General features: G+C 47.8%; 1 protein-coding gene across 1 annotated transcript; it reads left to right on the forward strand.

Annotated features, from left to right (window-relative positions):
- The first annotated feature begins 107 nt into the window (after nucleotides 1-107).
- LOC109880387 (SH3 domain-binding protein 5-like) lies at nucleotides 108-14,430 on the forward strand. Its single transcript, XM_031789057.1, has 6 exons — nucleotides 108-749; nucleotides 1,429-1,491; nucleotides 4,458-4,586; nucleotides 7,848-8,009; nucleotides 11,295-11,468; nucleotides 11,719-14,430. The coding sequence occupies exons 1-6, from the start codon at nucleotides 498-500 to the stop codon at nucleotides 12,541-12,543; spliced, it is 1,605 nt and encodes a 534-aa protein (XP_031644917.1). The 5' UTR covers nucleotides 108-497; the 3' UTR covers nucleotides 12,544-14,430.
- Nucleotides 14,431-23,816: the final 9,386 nt, after the last annotated feature.

Genomic DNA, 23,816 nt, shown 5'->3' on the forward strand with positions numbered 1-23,816 from the left:
TTCAAAATGTGTCACGGATTATACATTTCACACCTCAAGTAGGGCTGCCAACACAGAGCAGGGAAGAGATGAGATGGGATGGGATGGGAGGGGGGGCACCAAGCCTCACATTAACATGTCATGACAAGGCAGAAGGACCGGTTTGTCGAAAGCTACAGTATTTTACTGGTTCAACGCTGCACCACAGATAATATGATGACGTTATCTGGCGTAAATGAGAGCTACAGCTTGAGCTAGCTAGCTATATGTACCTGCAAGTTCAGCGAACTAGCAGCTAGCTAAGCTTAGCTAGTTAGCCTGCCAAGGAAAGCAATGGCTTGATTACAGCATTTAGCTAGCAAACAACAGATATCTAGCTGCTAGTTATTAGGTGCTGATTGCAAACGTGGATTTCCAACATGTGGTGCACATAGCACGTATTTAAACATTTATATGACTTGTATACATTTACATTGCATCTTTTGTCGAGCAAACCCCCAAAACACAGCGGGCCACAAATGGAACCAGGGAGTTCGCGTGAAAGTCCATCCGGCTCTGGGGGTCCCGAAATGGCGGGCCTACGTGAGGAGACCCCCGGCGAAGAGGCTGAGGATGGGGACAACTGTATCCTGAAAGGAGGAGGAGACGGAGGCAACGAAAACACTCTGGACAAGATGAAAGCAGAATGTAAGGATGATGCTGTTACTGGGGAAAAGATTGAGGATACGGATGAAGACAAATATGAAGAGGCATTGGACCCTAGAATTCAGGTACGTTTTATGTTAAAATGTTGTATTGAAAGTGCCCGTTAGACAGACAGTACAGCAGCCTGTACAGTATCTGACTTGTTTTATTGCAAATCCATGCTTCATACAGGTTACATGTACTGTAGGCTTGACAAGTGCATACTCATCCCAGTCAATATAGCTAAATTAATAACCATAGGGAAACTAAACGTCAGTATGACAGATGCTTGCATTATTTAGCCTAGTTATGCAATTTAAAGCCCACATCTGCAAATTAATTTCACAGGGATTCCTTTCATACTTATTGTAATTCAATTTATGCCCAGGCTAAGCCAAATATGAAACCTTTTCCTACTCGCTTACTGTGATGAAGACCAGGGCCAATACTAAACCTCTTCCTATTCTTACCCACCCTCCCTCCCTCCCACTCTTTCTCACTCTCTCTCTTTACAGTTAATTCAATTTCATTTTAAGGGGCTTTATTGGCATGGGAAACATATGTTTACATTGCCAAAGCAAGTGAAATAGATATCATAAACAAAAGTGAAATAAACAATACAAAATGAACAGTAAACATTACACTCTCAAAAGGATAAAGACATTTCAAATGTCATGTCTATATGCCGTGTTGTAATGATCTCGTGCTCTCTTGTGCTCTCTCTCGTTCTCTCTCGTTCTCTCTCTCTCTCGTTCTCTCTGTCAGGAGGAGCTTGAGCACCTAAATCAGGCCAGTGATGAGATCAACAAGCTGGAACTGCAACTGGATGTGAGTGAGCTCTTTGTCATCTAGCCTGGTCACCCAGAATCAAAATGTAATGTGTCCCAAGAGACTAGGCCTGTATGTCCCAGAACAGTGTTTGTATCAGCCACACTACCCAACACGGTGTCTGTTTGACTGATCGGCCTGTATGTCCCAGAACAGTGTTTGTATCAGCCACACTACCCAACACGGTGTCTGTTTGACTGATCGGCCTGTATGTCCCAGAACAGTGTTTGTATCAGCCACACTACCCAACACGGTGTCTGTTTGACTGATCGGCCTGTATGTCCCAGAACAGTGTTTGTATCAGCCACACTACCCAACACGGTGTCTGTTTGACTGATCGGCCTGTATGTCCCAGAACAGTGTTTGTATCAGCCACACTACCCAACACGGTGTCTGTTTGACTGATCGGCCTGTATGTCCCAGAACAGTGTTTGTATCAGCCACACTACCCAACACGGTGTCTGTTTGACTGATCGGCCTGTATGTCCCAGAACAGTGTTTGTATCAGCCACACTACCCAACACGGTGTCTGTTTGACTGATCGGCCTGTATGTCCCAGAACAGTGTTTGTATCAGCCACACTACCCAACACGGTGTCTGTTTGACTGATCGGCCTGTATGTCCCAGAACAGTGTTTGTATCAGCCACACTACCCAACACGGTGTCTGTTTGACTGATCGGCCTGTATGTCCCAGAACAGTGTTTGTATCAGCCACACTACCCAACACGGTGTCTGTTTGACTGATCGGCCTGTATGTCCCAGAACAGTGTTTGTATCAGCCACACTACCCAACACGGTGTCTGTTTGACTGATCGGCCTGTATGTCCCAGAACAGTGTTTGTATCAGCCACACTACCCAACACGGTGTCTGTTTGACTGATCGGCCTGTATGTCCCAGAACAGTGTTTGTATCAGCCACACTACCCAACACGGTGTCTGTTTGACTGATCGGCCTGTATGTCCCAGAACAGTGTTTGTATCAGCCACACTACCCAACACGGTGTCTGTTTGACTGATCGGCCTGTATGTCCCAGAACAGTGTTTGTATCAGCCACACTACCCAACACGGTGTCTGTTTGACTGATCGGCCTGTATGTCCCAGAACAGTGTTTGTATCAGCCACACTACCCAACACGGTGTCTGTTTGACTGATCGGCCTGTATGTCCCAGAACAGTGTTTGTATCAGCCACACTACCCAACACGGTGTCTGTTTGACTGATCGGCCTGTATGTCCCAGAACAGTGTTTGTATCAGCCACACTACCCAACACGGTGTCTGTTTGACTGATCGGCCTGTATGTCCCAGAACAGTGTTTGTATCAGCCACACTACCCAACACGGTGTCTGTTTGACTGATCGGCCTGTATGTCCCAGAACAGTGTTTGTATCAGCCACACTACCCAACACGGTGTCTGTTTGACTGATCGGCCTGTATGTCCCAGAACAGTGTTTGTATCAGCCACACTACCCAACACGGTGTCTGTTTGACTGATCGGCCTGTATGTCCCAGAACAGTGTTTGTATCAGCCACACTACCCAACACGGTGTCTGTTTGACTGATCGGCCTGTATGTCCCAGAACAGTGTTTGTATCAGCCACACTACCCAACACGGTGTCTGTTTGACTGATCGGCCTGTATGTCCCAGAACAGTGTTTGTATCAGCCACACTACCCAACACGGTGTCTGTTTGACTGATCGGCCTGTATGTCCCAGAACAGTGTTTGTATCAGCCACACTACCCAACACGGTGTCTGTTTGACTGATCGGCCTGTATGTCCCAGAACAGTGTTTGTATCAGCCACACTACCCAACACGGTGTCTGTTTGACTGATCGGCCTGTATGTCCCAGAACAGTGTTTGTATCAGCCACACTACCCAACACGGTGTCTGTTTGACTGATCGGCCTGTATGTCCCAGAACAGTGTTTGTATCAGCCACACTACCCAACACGGTGTCTGTTTGACTGATCGGCCTGTATGTCCCAGAACAGTGTTTGTATCAGCCACACTACCCAACACGGTGTCTGTTTGACTGATCGGCCTGTATGTCCCAGAACAGTGTTTGTATCAGCCACACTACCCAACACGGTGTCTGTTTGACTGATCGGCCTGTATGTCCCAGAACAGTGTTTGTATCAGCCACACTACCCAACACGGTGTCTGTTTGACTGATCGGCCTGTATGTCCCAGAACAGTGTTTGTATCAGCCACACTACCCAACACGGTGTCTGTTTGACTGATCGGCCTGTATGTCCCAGAACAGTGTTTGTATCAGCCACACTACCCAACACGGTGTCTGTTTGACTGATCGGCCTGTATGTCCCAGAACAGTGTTTGTATCAGCCACACTACCCAACACGGTGTCTGTTTGACTGATCGGCCTGTATGTCCCAGAACAGTGTTTGTATCAGCCACACTACCCAACACGGTGTCTGTTTGACTGATCGGCCTGTATGTCCCAGAACAGTGTTTGTATCAGCCACACTACCCAACACGGTGTCTGTTTGACTGATCGGCCTGTATGTCCCAGAACAGTGTTTGTATCAGCCACACTACCCAACACGGTGTCTGTTTGACTGATCGGCCTGTATGTCCCAGAACAGTGTTTGTATCAGCCACACTACCCAACACGGTGTCTGTTTGACTGAGGCCTAAAAGCTAGCGCTACACTTTATATGCTTTCTTTTGGTGCGTAGCCTACCCGCTCTTTGTTGATGTTGACATAGAGAATGTTGCGTGCATATGGGCTACTGAGTCAGGCCTCATTTAGCCACAAGGTCCTCCTCAACATACTGTTATTGAGTAGAGGTCAGAGTGTGGAGGAGATTACTTTCTTCCCTTGTGTCAAAGTCTATTGCAAAGAGCTCTATTGAGGATGTTATTAGTGTGATATAATTTAATGATAGCATATAATTTACAGTACTGAGCTGTGAGGTTAACTGGTGAATGTCTCTCTCCTCTTCAGGATGCTAGGTCCAGCTACAGGAGGATCCTTACTGACTCAGCCAGGAAGCTCAATGCTCAGGGCTCCCAGCTAGGCACCTGCATCGAGAAGGCCAGGCCCTACTACGAAGCCCGCAGACTAACCAAAGAGGTTGGTGTGTTTCTGGGGTGTTTTACGTTGGACTGAATTTTAATATTATCTTTAAATTGATATTTTGTCATACTAGTCAGCCAGCTTCTGTCATCCTACATTTGCAAATCTTTTTCCACACGCATAAATGTGTAACAAGCATTTTCCTTAAGATGCTAATATGAATTTAACCTCCTAAATTGTTATTTTGGGCGTAATACAAGGGAGCCGCCTAATAAAGCATCCTTATTGATTACATAAAAAATGTAACCCTTGGTGAAACCTGGTTTAATCAGCGTTGTGAAGGGTAATTCCAAACTGTAATAGAACTAATGGAAATTGTTAGGATAACAGTTAGGGATCTAATTGAAAACCAATTAAGCAAATAATGGCTGGGAAATTTGACCTGGTTAGCCACAACCAACCTCACGGCCAATGAAAATGTAGATGAGAAAAGTAGAAAGAAGCTGGGTGGTCTAGTTTCCTAGGCATATAGGGGCGGCAGGGTAGCCTAGTGGTTAGAGCGTTGGACTAGTAACCGGAAGGTTGCAAGTTCAAATACCCGAGCTGACAAGGTACAAATCTGTTGTTCTGTCCCTGAACAGGCAGTTAACCCACTGTTCCTGGGCCAAATTTGTTCTTAACTGACTTGCCTAGTTAAATAAAGGTAAATAATACAAGTACCAATCAAAATTTTGGACACACCTACTCATTCAAGGGTTTTTCTTTATTTTTACTTTTTTCTACATTGTAGAATAATAGTGAAGACATCAAAACGATGAAATAACACACATGGTAACCAAAAAAGTGTTAAACAAATAAAACACTAATTTGATATAGTTGTAGCCACCCTTTGCCTTGATGACAGCTTTGCACACTCTTGGCATTCTCTCAACCAGCTTCATTAAAAACTTTTTTTTACCCCTTTTTCTCCCCAATTTCGTGGTATCCAATTGTTGTAGTAGCTACTATCTTGTCTCATCGCTACAACTCCCGTACGGGCTCGGGAGAGACGAAGGTTGAAAGTCATGCGTCCTCCGATACACAACCCAACCTAGCCGCACTGCTTCTTAACACAGCGCTCATCCAACCCGGAAGCCAGCCGCACCAATGTGTCGGAGGAAACATTGTGCACCTGGCAACCTTGGTTAGCGCGCACTGAGCCTGGCCCGCCACAGGAGTCGCTGGTGCGCGATGAGACAAGGATCTCCCTACCGGCCAAACCCTCCCTAAATTTCAATAACTTTGAAAGTTTCTTCAAGTGTAGTAGCAAAAACAAGCGCTATGATGAAACTGGCTCTCATGAGGACAGCCACAGGAAAGGAAGACCCAGAGTTACCTCTGCTGCAGAGGATACGTTCATCAGAGTTACCAGCCTCAGAAATAAATGCCGCAAAGAAACCACTACTAAAGGACACCAATAAGAAGAGACTTTCTTGGGCCAAGAAACACGAGCAATGGACATTTGACTGGTGGAAATCTGTCCTTTGGTCTGATGAGTCCAAATTTTAGATTTTTGGTTCCGTCTTCCATGTTTTTGAGACGCCGAGTAGGTGAATGGATGATCTCCACATATGTTGTTCCCACCATGAAGCATGGAGGAGGAGGTGTGATGGTGCTTTGCTGGTGACACTGTTGGTGATTTATTTAGAATTCAAGGCACACTTAACCAGCATGGTTACCACAGAATTCTGCAGCGATACTCCATCCCATCTGGTTTGGGCTTAGAGGGACTACCATTTGTTTTTCAACAGGACAATAACCCAAAACACACTTCCAGGCTGTGTCAGGGCAATTTGACCAAGAAGTAGGGTGATGGAGTGCTGCATCAGATGACCTGGCCTCCACAATCACCCGACCTCAACCCAATTGAGATGGTTTGGGATGAGTTGGACCGCAGAGTGAAGGAAAAGCAGCCAACAAGTGCTCAGCATATGTGGGAGCTCCTTCACGACTGTTGGAAAAACATTCCAGGTAAAGCTGGTTGAGAGAATGCCAAGAGTGTGTGTTATCTAGGCAAAGGGTGGCAACTTTGAAGAATCTCAAATATAAAATATATTTAGATTTGCTAAACATTTTGGTTACTACATGATTCCATATGTGTTATTTCGTGGTTTTGATGTCTTCACTATAATTCTACAATGTAAAAAAATAAAGAAAAACCCTTGAATGAGTAGGTGTCTCCAAACTTTTGACTGATACTCTAGGTGTTACGTACGTGGATGTCTATTCAGGAGACAACTAAGCACCTTTTGTGATGTATTATTCTGTCCATAACACAGTTGCTTGGTTCGCCTGCCACACGTCTGACTGCTATTGAGCGAGACAGACCGTCAAGGGAACAGTGTCACAAAAATGATAAGTGGTGTTCAAAGTGAAGCCGTCATCAATCTTCACCTGACAACCATAAACTTTGTTCAACCTTGTGCGTCCATCCGGGCCCCGCCCCCTCCTGCTGCTACAGCCTATCTCAGGAGACTGCTCTATCCTGCCCTGTGATTCTGAGTCACCTTGGCTGGGCCCCAAATGGCACCCTGGTTCTGGTCAAAATAGTGCACTATATAGGGAATAGGGTGCCATTTGGGATGCATACTTTGTCTCCCCCTCTCCCTAAACCAACATGGACAAATCTTTCCCCTCTCTGGCTTTGACATAATTCACCCACTAGCATGACTAGAATACAATCAGGATCAGCTATTTTTATGTTTCACTTCTCTGCGATTTGTAGCTGTTGCTGCCATCTTGTTTTATAGCTGGTGATGGGGAGACTTCCTGTTTTCCTCAGTGTCCCCTCCACCGTCTAGCTCTTGATTTTAGAGGCTAATCCTGACTTCCATTTTAAATCAGATTTTCACTTAGTCATGGATGGATGTCGATGGGAATTACATTTTAACTTTACCGTAAGTAAGGATTCGCCTCTTAGTAATTGGTTCGTCGTATGATTGGTTGTGGTGTCTCTGTTATGATACTATTTATGGGTTGTATGGTCTCTTACACTGAACTATGATTGGTTGTGTGGTGTTCTTTACTGAACTATGATTGGTTGTGTGGTGTTCTTTACTGAACTATGATTGGTTGTGTGGTGTTCTTTACTGAACTATGATTGGTTGTGTGGTGTTCTTTACTGAACTATGATTGGTTGTGTGGTGTTCTTTACTGAACTATGATTGGTTGTGTGGTGTTCTTTACTGAACTATGATTGGTTGTGTGGTGTTCTTTACTGAACTATGATTGGTTGTGTGGTGTTCTTTACTGAACTATGATTGGTTGTTGTTTTCATAGGCCCAGCAGGAGACGCAGAAGGCAGCGTTGCGGTACGAGAGAGCCGTCTCCATGCATACGGCTGCCAGGGAGATGGTGTACGTGGCAGAGCAGGGGCTCCTGGCAGACAGGAACACTCTGGACCCCACCTGGCAGGAGATGCTCAACCACGCCACCTCCAAGGTACAGACAGAGGGAGAGAGATGATGGAGAGGAGGGGGTTCTCCAAGGCACAGGGAGAGGCAGGGGAGAGGAGGGGGTTCTCCAAGGCACAGGGAGAGACAGGGGAGAGGAGGGTGTTCTCCAAGGCACAGGAAGAGACAGGGGAGAGGAGGGGGTTCTCCAGGGGAGAGGAGGGGGTTCTCCAAGGCACAGGAAGAGACAGGGGAGAGGAGGGGGTTCTCCAAGGCACAGGAAGAGACAGGGGAGAGGAGGGGGTTCTCCAAGGCACAGGAAGAGACAGGGGAGAGGAGGGGGTTCTCCAAGGCACAGGAAGAGATGGGGGAGGGGGTTCTCCAAGGCACAGGGAGAGACAGGGGAGAGGAGGGGGTTCTCCAAGGCACAGGGAGAGGACAGGTCGTAGCCATGGTAGACCAGGACCAGACCAGGTGCCAGAGTAGGAGTGCTGATCTCTGAGACACTTTATGAATACAGGCCCAGGGATATTCAACTCTGGTTCTGGAGGGCCAAAACACATCTGGTTGGAATTTTCTCCTTCTAATAAGGGACTCATTCAGACGTGGTACAGCAGGTGAGTGGTTAACTACCAGGTAGAAAATAAAACCAGCAGTAGTTTAACCCACCTGTCCCGGAGTTGATTATCTCCGCACTAGACAATCACTAGCCTACTAGTGGCTAAAGCTATATCTGTAGTAGACAGTGAATAATAGTGGAGTGGTCCTGTGAGAACTATCAATCTCTTCACCCACAAAATTGTACTTGAATAAGGTCCAATGGAAATGTGAAAGCATTATAAGCCCTCTCATCAGTCTGGAGCGGAGGTTTAACACTACATCCCAAATGGCTCCCTTTTCCCTGCACAGTACACTACTTTTGACCAGGGCCCATAGGATAGCAGTGCACTATATAGGGAGTAGAGCACCATTTGGGTCAGTGTCAGATGGCCACATCAGCTATTTATTATGCAGCCTGAGAAGGCCAGCGTGGCGCAGGGAGACTAGCACTCTCTATGCTTAATCAATGATAATTAATTGGAGGTTGGATGTCCTCATTCTCATGCAATGGGAGCTCCGCTGTTCTATCCTGCTATGGAAGTGACTCAAGTGAGCCACAGTGCACTTAGCATGTATATGTGAGACTGAAGAGCGGGGACTCTCACCCAAGTATTATCATCACCAAGCGTCAACCTAACAGTTGGTTGTGATGCTGATGGCTTAATGCTGCTCTGTTCAGAGGGTAGGTGTGACTGATACATGGCCTTCGGGAAAGGTTGAAGAGAGGGGACTCTCACCCAGGTATTATCATCACCAAGCATCAACCTAACGGTTGTGATGTTGATGGCTTAATGCTGCTCTGTTCAGAGGGTAGGTGTGACTGATACAGGGCCTTCGGGAAAGGTTGAAGAGAGGGGACTCTCAACCAGGTATTATCATCACCAAGCGTCAACCTAACAGTTGGTTGTGATGTTGATGGCTTAATGCTGCTCTGTGCAGAGGGTAGGTGTGACTGATACAGGGCCTTCGGGAAAGGTTGAAGAGAGGGGACTCTCAACCAGGTATTATCATCACCAAGCGTCAACCTAACAGTTGGTTGTGATGTTGATGGCTTAATGCTGCTCTGTGCAGAGGGTAGGTGTGACTGATACAGGGCCTTCGGGAAAGGTTGAAGAGAGGGGACTCTCACCCAGGTATTATCATCACCAAGCGTCAACCTAACAGTTGGTTGTGATGCTAATGGCTTAATGCTGCTCTGTTCAGAGGGTAGGTGTGACTGATACAGGGCCTTCGGGAAAGGATTCAGACGACTTGCCTTTTACAGCCTTATTCTAAAATTGACAGAAATGACCATTTTCTTCATCAATCTAAACACAATACCCCATAATGACAAAGCAAAAACAGGTTTTTAGAATGTTTAGAAATAAAATAAACAGACAATTATTTACATAAGTATTCAGACCCTTTGCTATGAGACTGTAAATTGAGCTCAGGTGCATCCTGTTTCCATTGATGATCCTTGAGATGTTTCTGCAACTTGATTGGAGTCCACCTGTGGTAAATTCAATTGATTTGACATGATTTGGAAAGGCACACAACCTGTCTATATAAAGGTCCCACAGTTGACAGTGCATGTCAGAGCAAAAACCAAGCCATGAGGTCGAAGGAATTGTCCGTAGAGCTCAGAGACAGGATTGTGACGAGGCACAGATCTGGGGAAGGGTGCCAAAACATTTCTGCAGCATTGAAGGTAGCCAAGAACACAGTGGTCTCCATCATACTTAAATGGAAGAAGTTTGGAACCACCAAGACTCTTCCTAGAGCTGGCCGCCCGGCCAAACTGAGCAATCGGGGGAGAAGGGTCTAACCCTATGGTTACTCTGACAGAGCTCTAGAGTTCCTCTGTAGAGATGGGAGAACCTTCCAGAAGGACAACCATCTCTGCAGCACTCCACCAATCAGGCCTTTATGGTAGAGTGGCCAGACGGAAGCCACTTCTCAGTAAAAGGTACATGACAGCCCGCTTGGAGTTTGCCAAAAGGCACCTAAAGGACTCTGACAATGAGAAACAAGATTCTCTGGTCTGATGAAACCAAGATTGAACTCTTTGTCCTGAATGACAAGAGTCACATCTGGAGGAAACCTGACACCATCCCTATGGTGAAGCATGGTGGTGGCAGCATCATGCTGTGGGGAGCAGAGCATGATGAGCTTGAGAGGATCTGCAGAGAAGAATGGGAGAATCTCCTCAAATACAGGTGTGCCAAGATTGTGGCGTCATACCCAAGAAGACTTGAGGCTGTAATCGCTGCCAAAGGTGCTTCAGTGAAGTTAAGGGTCTGAATACTTATGTAAATGTGATTTCAGTTAGAATTTCAGTTAGAATATTTCAAAAAAACTTTACTTTGTCATTATGGGATATTGTGATGTCATTATGGGATATTGTGATGGCATTATGGGATATTGTGATGTCATTATGGGATATTGTGATGTCATTATGGAAAAAAACAATTGAATCACCTTATAGAATAAGGCTGTAACGTAACAAATTGTGGGAAAAGTCAAGGGGTCTGAATACTTTCCGAAGGCACTGTATGTGTGAGGTAAAATAAGGTATCCTACACTTGGTTGACTTTTCTCCTTGTAAAAGTGCCAGTGTGTTGATTCTGGTGATGTGGAAAGAGGCACCTACAGAGTGAGGCTGGCTCAGGGCGGCTTGATGTCCAAGGGCATGACCGACGGCCGTTGATTGTGTGTGTGTGTGCGTGTGTGCGTGCGTGCTTGTGTTTCCCAGGTGAACGAGGCAGAGGAGGAGCGGCTGCGGAGTGAGAGGGAGCACCAGCGGGTCACTCAGCTGTGCCAGGAGGCAGAGCAACGTGTCCAGACCCTCCAGAAATCCCTGAAGAGGGTCATCGTCAAGTCCAAACCTTACTTTGAGCTCAAGGCTCAGTTCAACCACATACTAGAGGTGAGTAGCCTTGTCCCAACCAGAATGGCCCATAGGACAGGAGTCTATATCTAAATAAATTCAAGAACCGAGTCCCCTATTAGCTACGGCGTCCCTCAAGGTTCAGTGCTACAACCGTTCTCGTCCTGATGGACATGCTCCCGCTTGGCCAGATCTGACATGTTTTCAGCAACCCATGGCCTTCTACATTGGACACGTCCTCTTAGCTTTTGGCATAAGCAGCTTACTGTCTGTTTTTCTTTTCTGACAGGAGCACAAGGCGAATGTGGTGCAGCTGGAAGAACGTGTCGCAAAGGTGAAGATGCGCTACTCCGTCGCCCTGCGCAACCTGGAGCAAATCAGCGAGCAAATCCATGCTCAGAGGGGGCGTGTCCGAGCCACCAGGGCCCACCTCGTAGCCTGCGGTGGGCGGAGCTCTCCAGTGGGGGCGGAGGCTGAGGTCAAAGCTGCGGTCGGGGTTCAGGTTGGAGGAGCCTGTGGCGGAGGAGGAGGCTTGGATGAGAAGGACTGGGCTGATGGAGAGAAGACCAGGCAGTGGGTGGAGAGACACAGAGAGCAGGGCTGGGGTCACAGGGAGAGGGGGGAGGCAGGGTCGGACTCCATGTCTGACATGAGCCTCCAGACCATCGCCTCGGATCTGGAGAAGTGTGACTCAGTGGGGCACCTGGGGGATCTGAGTGACGTGAGCAGCCTGATGGGAGAGGACTGGGAGAGGGACCAGTCCTTTTTGGCTGAGAACAGAGACCGAGACGGGAACCCCAGGGCAGAGGAGAGAGTTGTGAGGGACGTGAGCAGCCTGATGGGAAAGGAGAGGGAGAGGTCCTTGATAGCTGAGAACCGAGACGGGAACCCCAGGGCAGAGGAGAGAGTTGTGAGCAGCCTGATGGGAAAGGAGAGGGAGATGTCCTTGATAGCTGAGATCCGAGACGGGAACCCCAGGGCAGAGGAGAGAGTTCTGAGGGACGTTGTCATCCCCACTCCAAGGCAGGATAGATTGGAGGAGGTGAGGGGGGCGATACGGAGAGAGAGACAGGACAGCTTTGTCAAGCAGCACCACAGAAGTGTGAGTTTGTGAGTCCAGAAGAATAGAATGGGCTGGTGAGTGATGATGATGATGAGTGATCAAATAAGGGAAAGAGATCAGAAGGTCAACATCATAGAAAAGACATGGAGACTGTAGAAGCATCCTATTCCCTATATAGTGCACTACATTTGACCAGAGCCCCCGTAGGTAATGGGATGTCATTTGGGACGCTGCCTGCATCATTGGGACGCTGCCTGCATCATTGGGACGCTGCCTGCATCCTTGTGACGATGCCTGCATCCTTGTGACGCTGCCTGCATCCTTGTGACGCTGCCTGCATCATCGTGACGCTGCCTGCATCATTGTGACGCTGCCTGCATCATTGTGACGCTGCCTGCATCATTGTGACGCTGCCTGCATCCTTGTGACGCTGCCTGCATCATTGTGACGCTGCCTGCATCCTTGTGACGCTGCCTGCATCCTTGTGACGCTGCCTGCATCATTGGGCGCTGCCTGCATCCTTGTGACGCTGCCTGCATCCTTGTGACGCTGCCTGCATCCTTGTGACGCTGCCTGCATCCTTGTGACGCTGCCTGCATCATTGGGACGCTGCCTGCATCATTGGGACGCTGCCTGCATCATTGGGACGCTGCCTGCATCCTTGTGACGCTGCCTGCATCCTTGTGACGCTGCCTGCATCCTTGTGACGCTGCCTGCATCATTGTGACGCTGCCTGCATCCTTGTGACGCTGCCTGCATCAATGGGACGCTGCCTGCATCCTTGTGACGCTGCCTGCATCCTTGTGACGCTGCCTGCATCCTTGGGACGCTGCCTGCATCATTGGGACGCTGCCTGCATCATTGGGACGCTGCCTGCATGCTTGTGACGCTGCCTGCATCAATGGGACGCTGCCTGCATCAATGGGACGCTGCCTGCATCATTGGGACGCTGCCTGCATCATTGGGACGCTGCCTGCATCCTTGTGACGCTGCCTGCATCCTTGTGACGCTGCCTGCATCCTTGTGACGCTGCCTGCATCATTGTGACGCTGCCTGCATCCTTGTGACGCTGCCTGCATCAATGGGACGCTGCCTGCATCCTTGTGACGCTGCCTGCATCCTTGTGACGCTGCCTGCATCCTTGGGACGCTGCCTGCATCATTGGGACGCTGCCTGCATCATTGGGACGCTGCCTGCATGCTTGTGACGCTGCCTGCATCAATGGGACGCTGCCTGCATCAATGGGACGCTGCCTGCATCATTGGGACGCTGCCTGCATCATTGGGACGCTGCCTGCATCATTGGGACGCTGCCTGCATCAATGGGACGCTGCCTGCATCATTGTGACGCTGCAGAGAGGAGTAGCAGGGAGGAGGGTGGCTGGTGCATCATGAATAACAACGTGAGAAAGCGAGAAGAGGAAGTGTTAGGTGATTTTAAACTAGGTGCCTGTGGGAATTGTAGTTCTCTCACTCTGCTCTGTCTATTGTGCAACACCGTAAAGATATCAGTGACCTGAGACTGCCAACGCATGACAAATCCACTGAGGCTCGTCTAAACACAATGCTGAATGTAGATACAGAGACCACATAACGTCCATAACGTACACTTACTCTACTGACCGTTTCACATGCGGGAGAAATTTACGCAGCAAAGCTTATTTTAGGAATGTTATTTTTATATTGACTTTAGTCCCTGAATTGAATTACCACATAATAGTTTGTTGTTGTTGCTCGTCCTTGGCATGAACACAAGGCGTTAATGCAAGCGACACTGCTCTCTCTCCCTCTTGAGTAGAAATACAAACAGGAATATGATTATTGTATTTTAAACACCTTCAGATTTTTTTATTTTTTATTTTTTACCTTTATTTAACCAGGCAAGTCAGTTAAGAACAAATTCTTATTTTCAATGACGGCCTGGGAACAGTGGGTTAACTGCCTGTTCAGGGGCAGAACGACAGATTTGTACCTTGTCAGCTCGGGGGTTTGAACTTGCAACCTTCCGGTTACTAGTCCAACGCTCTAACCACTAGGCTACCCTGAAGGTAATTTAAACATTTGATTTAGTTTGTAGACCAGTTGTATTGTTTTTACCTCCCAGTAGAATGTTCTGGAAATGTTCCCAGCAGCTAGAGGACCAACGACTCAGACACGAGACTGTAGAGAATGTGTCCGTCACTCGCATTGATCTAACACTTCCACAGTGTTTCTCTCTCTGACCTTTTCACAATCCCTGTTTTCTGTCAGGAAGAAATGTCAGCTAGCCTGGGGTTGCGTCCAATATGACTCCCTATTCCATATGTAGTGAACTACTTTTTACCAGGGCCATTTGGGACCTTTCCAAGATGTTACACTGCATGGTGGGAAATGGTTCTAATTAACTCCTTTAGTATTGTATACGCTATAAAGAACAGTTTTTGACGAACTTCTAAAATAAGATTTTAAGTGCCCTTAGCCGTCCAAATTATAAGATACTCTGTAAGAGTTTAACGCGCAAATAACCCCGGTCGTCGATGATGACATTTTTTATTAATCAAGAAATCTCAATTCTAAACCATTTATTATTACATTTCATAACTGTCTTCCTTGAATAGTGAGACTATTTTGGTGAAGTTTTTTAAAATTATTTTAGATTTGAAATAGTTTGCCAGTGTTTTACCGTAGTTAACACTGTTTAAACATGAACTGGTATTTTGGTATTTTATTAGGATCCTCATTAGCTGTTGCAGAAGCAGCCGCTACTCTTCCTGGGGTTCCACATGAAACATGAAACATGAAACATGAAACAGAACATCAATAGACAGTAGAACAGCTCAATAGACAGTAGAACAGCTCAATAGACAGTAGAACAGCTCAATAGACAGTAGAACAGCTCAATAGACAGTAGAACAGCTCAATAGACAGTAGAACAGCTCAATAGACAGTAGAACAGCTCAATAGACAGTAGAACAGCTCAATAGACAGTAGAACAGCTCAATAGACAGTAGAACAGCTCAATAGACAGTAGAACAGCTCAATAGACAGTAGAACAGCTCAATAGACAGAACTACATTTTTATATTTTTATATATTTTTTTACCTTTTAATTTAACCAGGCAAGTCAGTTAAAGAACACATTCTTATTTCACAATGACGGCCTAGGAACTGTGGGTTAACTGCCTTGTTCAGGGGCAGAAAGACAGATTTTTACTTTGTTAGCTCGGGGATTCGATCTTGCAACCTTTCGGTTAACTAGTCCAACGCTTTAACCACTAGGCTACCTGCCGCCCTTACACTCTAACCACTAGGGTACCTGCCGCCCCTACACTCTAACCACTAGTCTACCTGCCGCCCCTACACTCTAACCACTAGACTACCTACCGCCCCTACACTCTAACCACTAGACTACCTGCCGCCCCTACACTCTAACCACTAGACTACCTGCCGCCCCTACACTCTAACCACTAGGCTACCTGCCGCCCCTACACTCTAACCACTAGGCTACCTGCCGCCCCTACACTCTAACCACTAGGCTACCTGCCGCCCCTACACTCTAACCACTAGGCTACCCTGCCGTCCCTACACTCTAACCACTAGGCTACCCTGCCGTCCCTACACTCCAACCCTAGGCTACCTGCCGCCCCTACACTAACCACTAGGCTACCTGCCGCCCCTACACTCTAACCACTAGACTACCTGCCGCCCCTACACTCTAACCACTAGACTACCTGCCGCCCCTACACTCTAACCACTAGACTACCTACCGCCCCTACACTCTAACCACTAGACTACCTGCCGCCCCTACACCCTAACCACTAGACTACCTGCCGCCCCTACACTCTAACCACTAGGCTACCTGCCGCCCCTACACTCTAACCACTAGACTACCTGCTGCCCCTACACTCTAACCACTAGACTACCTGCCGCCCCTACACTCTAACCACTAGACTACCTGCCGCCCCTACTCTCTAACCACTAGGCTACCTGCCGCCCCTACACTCTAACCACTAGACTACCTGCCGCCCCTACACTCTAACCACTAGACTACCTGCCGCATCTACACTCTAACCACTAGGCTACCTGCCGCCCCTACACTCTAACCACTAGACTACCTGCCGCCCCTACACTCTAACCACTAGACTACCTGCCGCCCCTACACTCTAACCACTAGACTAACTGCCGCCCCTACACTCTAACCACTAGACTACCTGCCGCCCCTACACTCTAACCACTAGACTACCTGCCGCCCCTACACTCTAACCACTAGGCTACCTGCCGCCCCTACACTCTAACCACTAGGCTACCTGCCGCCCCTACACTAAACCACTAGGCTACCCTGCCGTCCCTACACTCTAACCACTAGGCTACCCTGCCGTCCCTACACTCCAACCCTAGGCTACCTGCCGCCCCTACACTAACCACTAGGGTACCTGCCGCCCCTACACTCTAACCACTAGGCTACCTGCCGCCCCTACACTTTAACCACTAGGGTACCTGCCGCCCCTACACTCTAACCACTAGACTACCTGCCGCCCCTACACTCTAACCACTAGGCTACCTGCCGCCCCTACACTCTAACCACTAGGGTACCTGCCGCCCCTACACTCTAACCACTAGGCTACCTGCCGCCCCTACACTCTAACCACTAGGGTACCTGCCGCCCCTACACTCTAACCACTAGGTTACCTGCCGCCCCTACACTTTAACCACTAGGCTACCTGCCGCCCCTACACTCTAACCACTAGGCTACCTGCCGCCCCTACACTCTAACCACTAGGCTACCTGCCGCCCCTACACTAACCACTAGGCTACCTGCCGCCCCTACACTTTAACCACTAGGCTACCTGCCGTCCCTACACTCTAACCACTAGGGTACCTGCCGTCCCTACACTTTAACCACTAGGCTACCTGCCGCCCCTACACTTTAACCACTAGGATACCTGCCGCCCCTACACTTTAACCACTAGGGTACCTGCCGTCCCTACACTCTAACCACTAGGGTACCTGCCGCCCCTACACTCTAACCACTAGGTTACCTGCCGCCCCTACACTTTAACCACTAGGGTACCTGCCGTCCCTACACTCTAACCACTAGGGTACCTGCCGCCCCTACACTCTAACCACTAGGTTACCTGCCGCCTCTACACTTTAATCACTACGCTACCTGCCGCCCCTACACTCTAACCACTAGGGTACCTGCCGCCCCTACACTCTAACCACTAGGTTACCTGCCGCCTCTACACTTTAACCACTAGGCTACCTGCCGCCTCTACACTTTAACCACTAGGGTACCTGCCACCCCTACACTTTAACCACTAGACTACCTGCCGCCCCTACACTCTAACCACTAGGGTACCTGCCGCCTCTACACTTTAACCACTAGGCTACCTGCCGCCCCCACACTCTAACCACTAGGGTACCTGCCGCCCCTACACTCTAACCACTAGGTTACCTGCTGCCTCTACACTTTAATCACTAAGCTACCTGCCGCCCCTACACTCTAACCACTAGGGTACCTGCCGCCCCTACACTCTAACCACAAGGGTACCTGCCGCCCCTACACTTTAACCACTAGGCTACCTGCCGCCTCTACACTTTAACCACTAGGGTACCTGCCGCCCCTCCATACATTTCACCCTTACTTAACACCACTAAGTTATGTTCGTTATTGGGTGCAACACCTACCTGTTGTAGAGGGAACAATTTTTGTTTTTGTTGTTGAAAGGTTTTCCACTTCCTGGGGTTATTTGACCAGTTCCTTTACTTGTTCATTTTGTACCTGTTGACAGGCGCCTTTATTGATCACACCAGACAGTGACACTACTAGATCACTACACTAGCAAGACACACAGAGAGAGAGAGAGCGTGAGGGATGAGAGTCAGGGATGAAATATATGGTAAAGTAGTGGTATTTACTGTTTAATGCACATACTTGTAATATTGTTTTGTTCATGCGGAACTATGCCATTGATTTGAATATTTTGACCGTTGTAAAGTGGATTTGCACTTGTGGAGTTTAGTGTTTCCCTTTTCCTGCTCATTACCTCATCATTTTCCCTTTTCCTGCTCATTACCTCATCATTTTCCCTTTTCCTGCTCATTACCTCATCATTGCTCATTTTCCCTTTTCCTGCTCATCCAACCATCATTGTTCACCCTTGTTACCTGGCTGCCCCCCCCCCCCCCCACCCAACATCACATTTGCTGTTCTGTTTTTCACACTAAATTAGTTTATTTATTTAATTACCTGTTATTTTCCCATTCGTTACTCATTCAGTTAGTCCTTGTAAACTGCCTGTTCTCCTTTTAACCAGTTCAGTACCACCTCAGTTTGTCGTCGTTGACTGTTACATAACCTGGTCAGCATCATCCTTGTTACCTGACTGTTCCCTTGTCTTCACCTGGGCAATATTCACATTTGCTGCTCCCAACATTGTTCCCACTACCCCCAATCCATTCGCTGATAAATGCTGACTTGGGGATCAGTGGTCAGTCCCAAATGGCACCCTATTCCCTATATAGTGCACTAGGGCCTATAGGGCCTTGGTCAAAAGTAGTGCACTATGTAGGGAATAGGGTGTGTGAAGCATCAATGGAAAGTCTTCCCATTTTCCTGCTCCACTTGACACCGTGTTTTATTTGTTCAAGTAAATGGGATGCATCCCAAAATACAACTGTACTACATTCCTTACATAGTGCTCTACTTATGGGCCCTTGTCAAAACTAGTGCACTATGTAGACAACAAGGGTACTATTTAAAGTGTAGTGAATGTATAATAATGATATGAATTAATTTATTAATCATGTACATGGTAATTTATGGAATGTGATGTTATTTCCAGCTATTAAACTGTGTTTTAACACAATGTTTCGTCTGTAGAGTTTTAGATATGCCTACACTGCTAGAAGGCTACTGTGGAATGGGGTGGTTCATCTGGGTAAAGTCATTTAGCCTTCTATGGAATGGGGGGGGGGTCATATAGCCTTCTGTGGAATGGGGGGGGGGTTCATCTGGGTAAAGTCATTTAGCCTTCTGTGGAATGGGGGGGGTTCATCTGGGTAAAGTCATTTAGCCTTCTGTGGAATGGGGGGGTTCATCTGGGTAAAGTCATTTAGCCTTCTGTGGAATGGGGGGGTTCATCTGGGTAAAGTCATTTAGCCTTCTGTGGAATGGGGGGGGGGTCATATAGCCTTCTGTGGAATTGGGGGGGGGGGGTTCATCTGGGTAAAGTCATATAGCCTTCTGTGGAATGGGGGGGGGGGGGTCATCTGGGTAAAGTCATTTAGCCTTCTGTGGAATGGTCGGGATTCATCTGGGTAAAGTCATATAGCCTTCTGTGGAATGGGGGGGGGGTTCATCTGGGTAAAGTCATATAGCCTTCTGTGGAATGGGGGGGTTCATCTGGGTAAAGTCATATAGCCTTCTGTGGAATGGGGGGGGGGTCATATAGCCTTCTGTGGAATGGGGGGGTTCATCTGGGTAAAGTCATATAGCCTTCTGTGGAATGGGGGGGTTCATCTGGGTAAAGTCATATAGCCTTCTGTGGAATGGGGGGGGGTTCATCTGGGTAAAGTCATATAGCCTTCTGTGGAATGTGGGGGGGGGGTTCATCTGGGTAAAGTCATATAGCCTTCTGTGGAATGGGGGGGGATTCATCTGGGTAAAGTCATACAGCCTTCTGTGGAATGGGGGGGGGGGGGTCATATAGCCTTCTGTGGAATGGGGGGGTTCATCTGGGTGAAGTCATACAGAATAGAAAAGCTGATGGTCTCTCCCAAAGACTCCATACCTGTGAGAACCATTGATGAATGAAGAGCATTTTATCATGCCATTGATCTCACAGTAGGAACCATTCATTTGCAGATCCTTGTGCCCATTGTCATAAGCAGTTGCTACTGTTGCATTGCATAAGAGTCAATATTAGTTTCCATTCTCCAGGACATGTTAACATTTTACTTTCTGTAGAATTGTTACAACCATTTTTTGGAGGCAGAGTTATTGTAGCATGATATTATGTGCAGGCGGGCCTCTGTTGTGATCTGTAGTCTGAGAGAAACACAGGATTGAAATAACACGACAGCCACGGTAACAACATCCTGCAGTCTGAGAAACACAGGGTTTAAATAACACGACACCCACGGTAACAACATCCTGCAGTCTGAGAAACACAGGGTTTAAATAACATGACAGCCACGGTAACAACATCCTGCAGTCTGAGAGAAACACAGGGTTTAAATAACACGACACCCACGGTAACAACATCCTGTAGTCTGAGAGAAACACAGGATTTAAATAACACGACACCCACGGTAACAACATCCTAATGGTAGGTCTGTCTACTCCGTGATACTGAATATCAATGAGACAATGTGAGTCCCAAATGACATCCTATTGCCTATATAAATGGCATCCTATTGCCTATACAGTGCCCGTATGGGCTCTGGACAATAGTAGTGCACTGTATCGAGAATGGGGTGGCATTTGTGACTCTGCCAGAGGCACGGTAGAACAGGAACAATACGTACTAATGGAAAGCAGAAGTACAGAGGGAGAGGTGGAAGGAGACCGGCTCATCTTGATCATACCACGGGTACAGAGCAGAGGGAGAGGTGGAAGGAGACCGGCTCATCTGGATCATACCACGGGTACAGAGCAGAGGGAGAGGTGGAAGGGGACCGGCTCATCTGGATCATACCACGGGTACAGAGCAGAGGGAGAGGTGGAAGGAGACCGGGTCATCTGGATCATACCACGGGTACAGAGCAGAGGGAGAGGTGGAAGGAGACCGGGTCATCTTGATCATACCACGGGTACAGAGCAGAGGGAGAGGTGGAAGGAGACCGGCTCATCTGGATCATACCACGGGTACAGAGCAGAGGGAGAGGTGGAAGGAGACCGGCTCATCTGGATCATACCACGGGTACAGAGCAGAGGGAGAGGTGGAAGGAGACCGGGTCATCTGGATCATACCACGGGTACAGAGCAGAGGGAGAGGTGGAAGGAGACCGGCTCATCTTGATCATACCACGGGTACAGAGCAGAGGGAGAGGTGGAAGGAGACCGGCTCATCTGGATCATACCACGGGTACAGAGCAGAGGGAGAGGTGGAAGGAGACCGGCTCATCTGGATCATACCACGGGTACAGAGCAGAGGGAGAGGTGGAAGGAGACCGGGTCATCTTGATCATACCACGGGTACAGAGCAGAGGGAGAGGTGGAAGGAGACCGGCTCATCTGGATCATACCACAGGTACAGAGCAGAGGGAGGGGTGGAAGGAGACCGGCTCATCTGGATCATACCACGGGTACAGAGCAGAGGGAGAGATGGAAGGAGACCGGCTCATCTTGATCATACCACGGGTACAGAGCAGAGGGAGAGGTGGACGGAGACCGGCTCATCTTGATCATACCACGGGTACAGAGCAGAGGGAGAGGTGGAAGGAGACCGGCTCATCTTGATCATACCACGGGTACAGAGCAGAGGGAGGGTTAATGAATACAGCTTGTATCCCAAATATCAAAAGTAGTGCACCCTATTCCCTATGGGCCCTGGTCATAAGTAGTGCACTACATACGGAATAGGATGCCATTTGGGATGGAGAATGAGAGAAAACGTAAATTAACCCTCAGTTTCCCTGAGCTTCAAATATTAAATGGTGATATCCATATTGATATAGAAATGTAGACAAGAGCTGCACTTAGAACCAGAGAGAGGGAAGAAAAATGACAGAGGTGGAGAAGGAGTGAAATGTTTGGTAATTGATTTGTGATTGTGAAAGGGAAGACATGGTGACAGACTGTAATTTTAGGGGCTGGAGAGAAAGAGAAAGTGACAGATGAAGGAGCAAAGGTGATGACAGCTCTGCTAAAATGGAGAGAAACTCAACCACCCTTTTACGAGCTCTAGGCCCATACACTAAATAGGGAATAGGGTGCCATTCAATGATCTCTATTTAATACTTTGTTAGAGTAACTGCTCATTTATAATCCCAGTTGGATATGAAAAGAAAGTCTACAAATTAGGTGGGAAATATTTGAGAGACTTTTGATATCTCTTTTCATGTTCTGAGTGAGTTGTTGCTATGCTCTAATGTACACACACCGCTAGACTGCTCGATGGCAGCTGCTGTTTGGTGAACACGTCTGGGATGTTCATGAGCCTGAGGATGAGTCCCAAATATGGCAACCTATTCCCTACAAAGTGCACTACTTTTGAACCGTGCCCTATGGGGACGCAGCATGCCATTTGGGACTCAATCTTTTTGTCTTTTCTTATTTCATTTTACCAGCTGTTTATATTCTCCATGGTACAGTAGGGATTTTTGTTTCATTTCTGAGAAAAGTGTGTGTGAGAGAGACTGAGAGAGCGAAGGAGAGAGGGAGGGAGAGAGAGAGAGAGTGAAAGAGAGAGTGAAAGGGGGAATTCATCTGTGCATGTCTGTTTGTAAGAGTGGTGTGATACAGGTCCTCGTGGGACCGACAATGGGAGACGGGGGAGGGAGAGAGGGATGAATGGAGAGATTTACACATATCCTCTCCTTCGCCCATGCATGATAAACCAGGAGATCATTCTGCAGACTAAGGCTAGATGTACTGAGGTCTGAAGTGACTGACTGAGCTCTGTCTGCTGGTCCTCTGGGGGAATACACAGCTTCTAGGGACTGTCTAAAGGAAACACTGGCAATGGATATTTTTGGGAAAGTCTCACCTGATTTGTGGCATGGTTAGAGGGGATGTGGTCCGTGACAGATTCTGGAACTGTCCTTTCATTCTAGAACTGGCCGTCAAGCAACACATTCTGGAACTGTCCTTTCATTCTAGAACTGGCCGTTAAGCAACACATTCTGGAACTGTCATTTCAGCACCACATTCTGGAACTGTCCTTTCAGCACCACATTCTAGAACTGTCCTTTCAGCACCACATTCTAGAACTGTCATTTCAGCACCACATTCTAGAACTGTCATTTCAGCACCACATTCTAGAACTGTCATTTCAGCACCACATTCTAGAACTGTCTTTTCAGAACCACATTCTAGAACAGTTTTTTCAGCACCACATTCTAGAACTGTCTTTTCAGCACCACATTCTAGAACTGTCTTTTCAGCACCACATTCTAGAACTGTTTTTTCAGCACCACATTCTAGAACTGTTTTTTCAGCACCACATTCTAGAACTGTCCTTTCAGCACCACATTCTAGAACTGTCCTTTCAGCACCACATTCTATAACTGTCTTTTCAGCACTACATTCTAGAACTGTCCTTTCAGCACCACATTCTAGAACGGTCTTTTCAGCACCACATTCTAGAACTGTCATTTCAGAACCACATTCTAGAACTGTCTT

This window comes from Oncorhynchus kisutch, linkage group LG14 (genome assembly GCF_002021735.2).
Source record: "Oncorhynchus kisutch isolate 150728-3 linkage group LG14, Okis_V2, whole genome shotgun sequence".
NCBI classification, from domain to species: domain Eukaryota; kingdom Metazoa; phylum Chordata; class Actinopteri; order Salmoniformes; family Salmonidae; genus Oncorhynchus; species Oncorhynchus kisutch.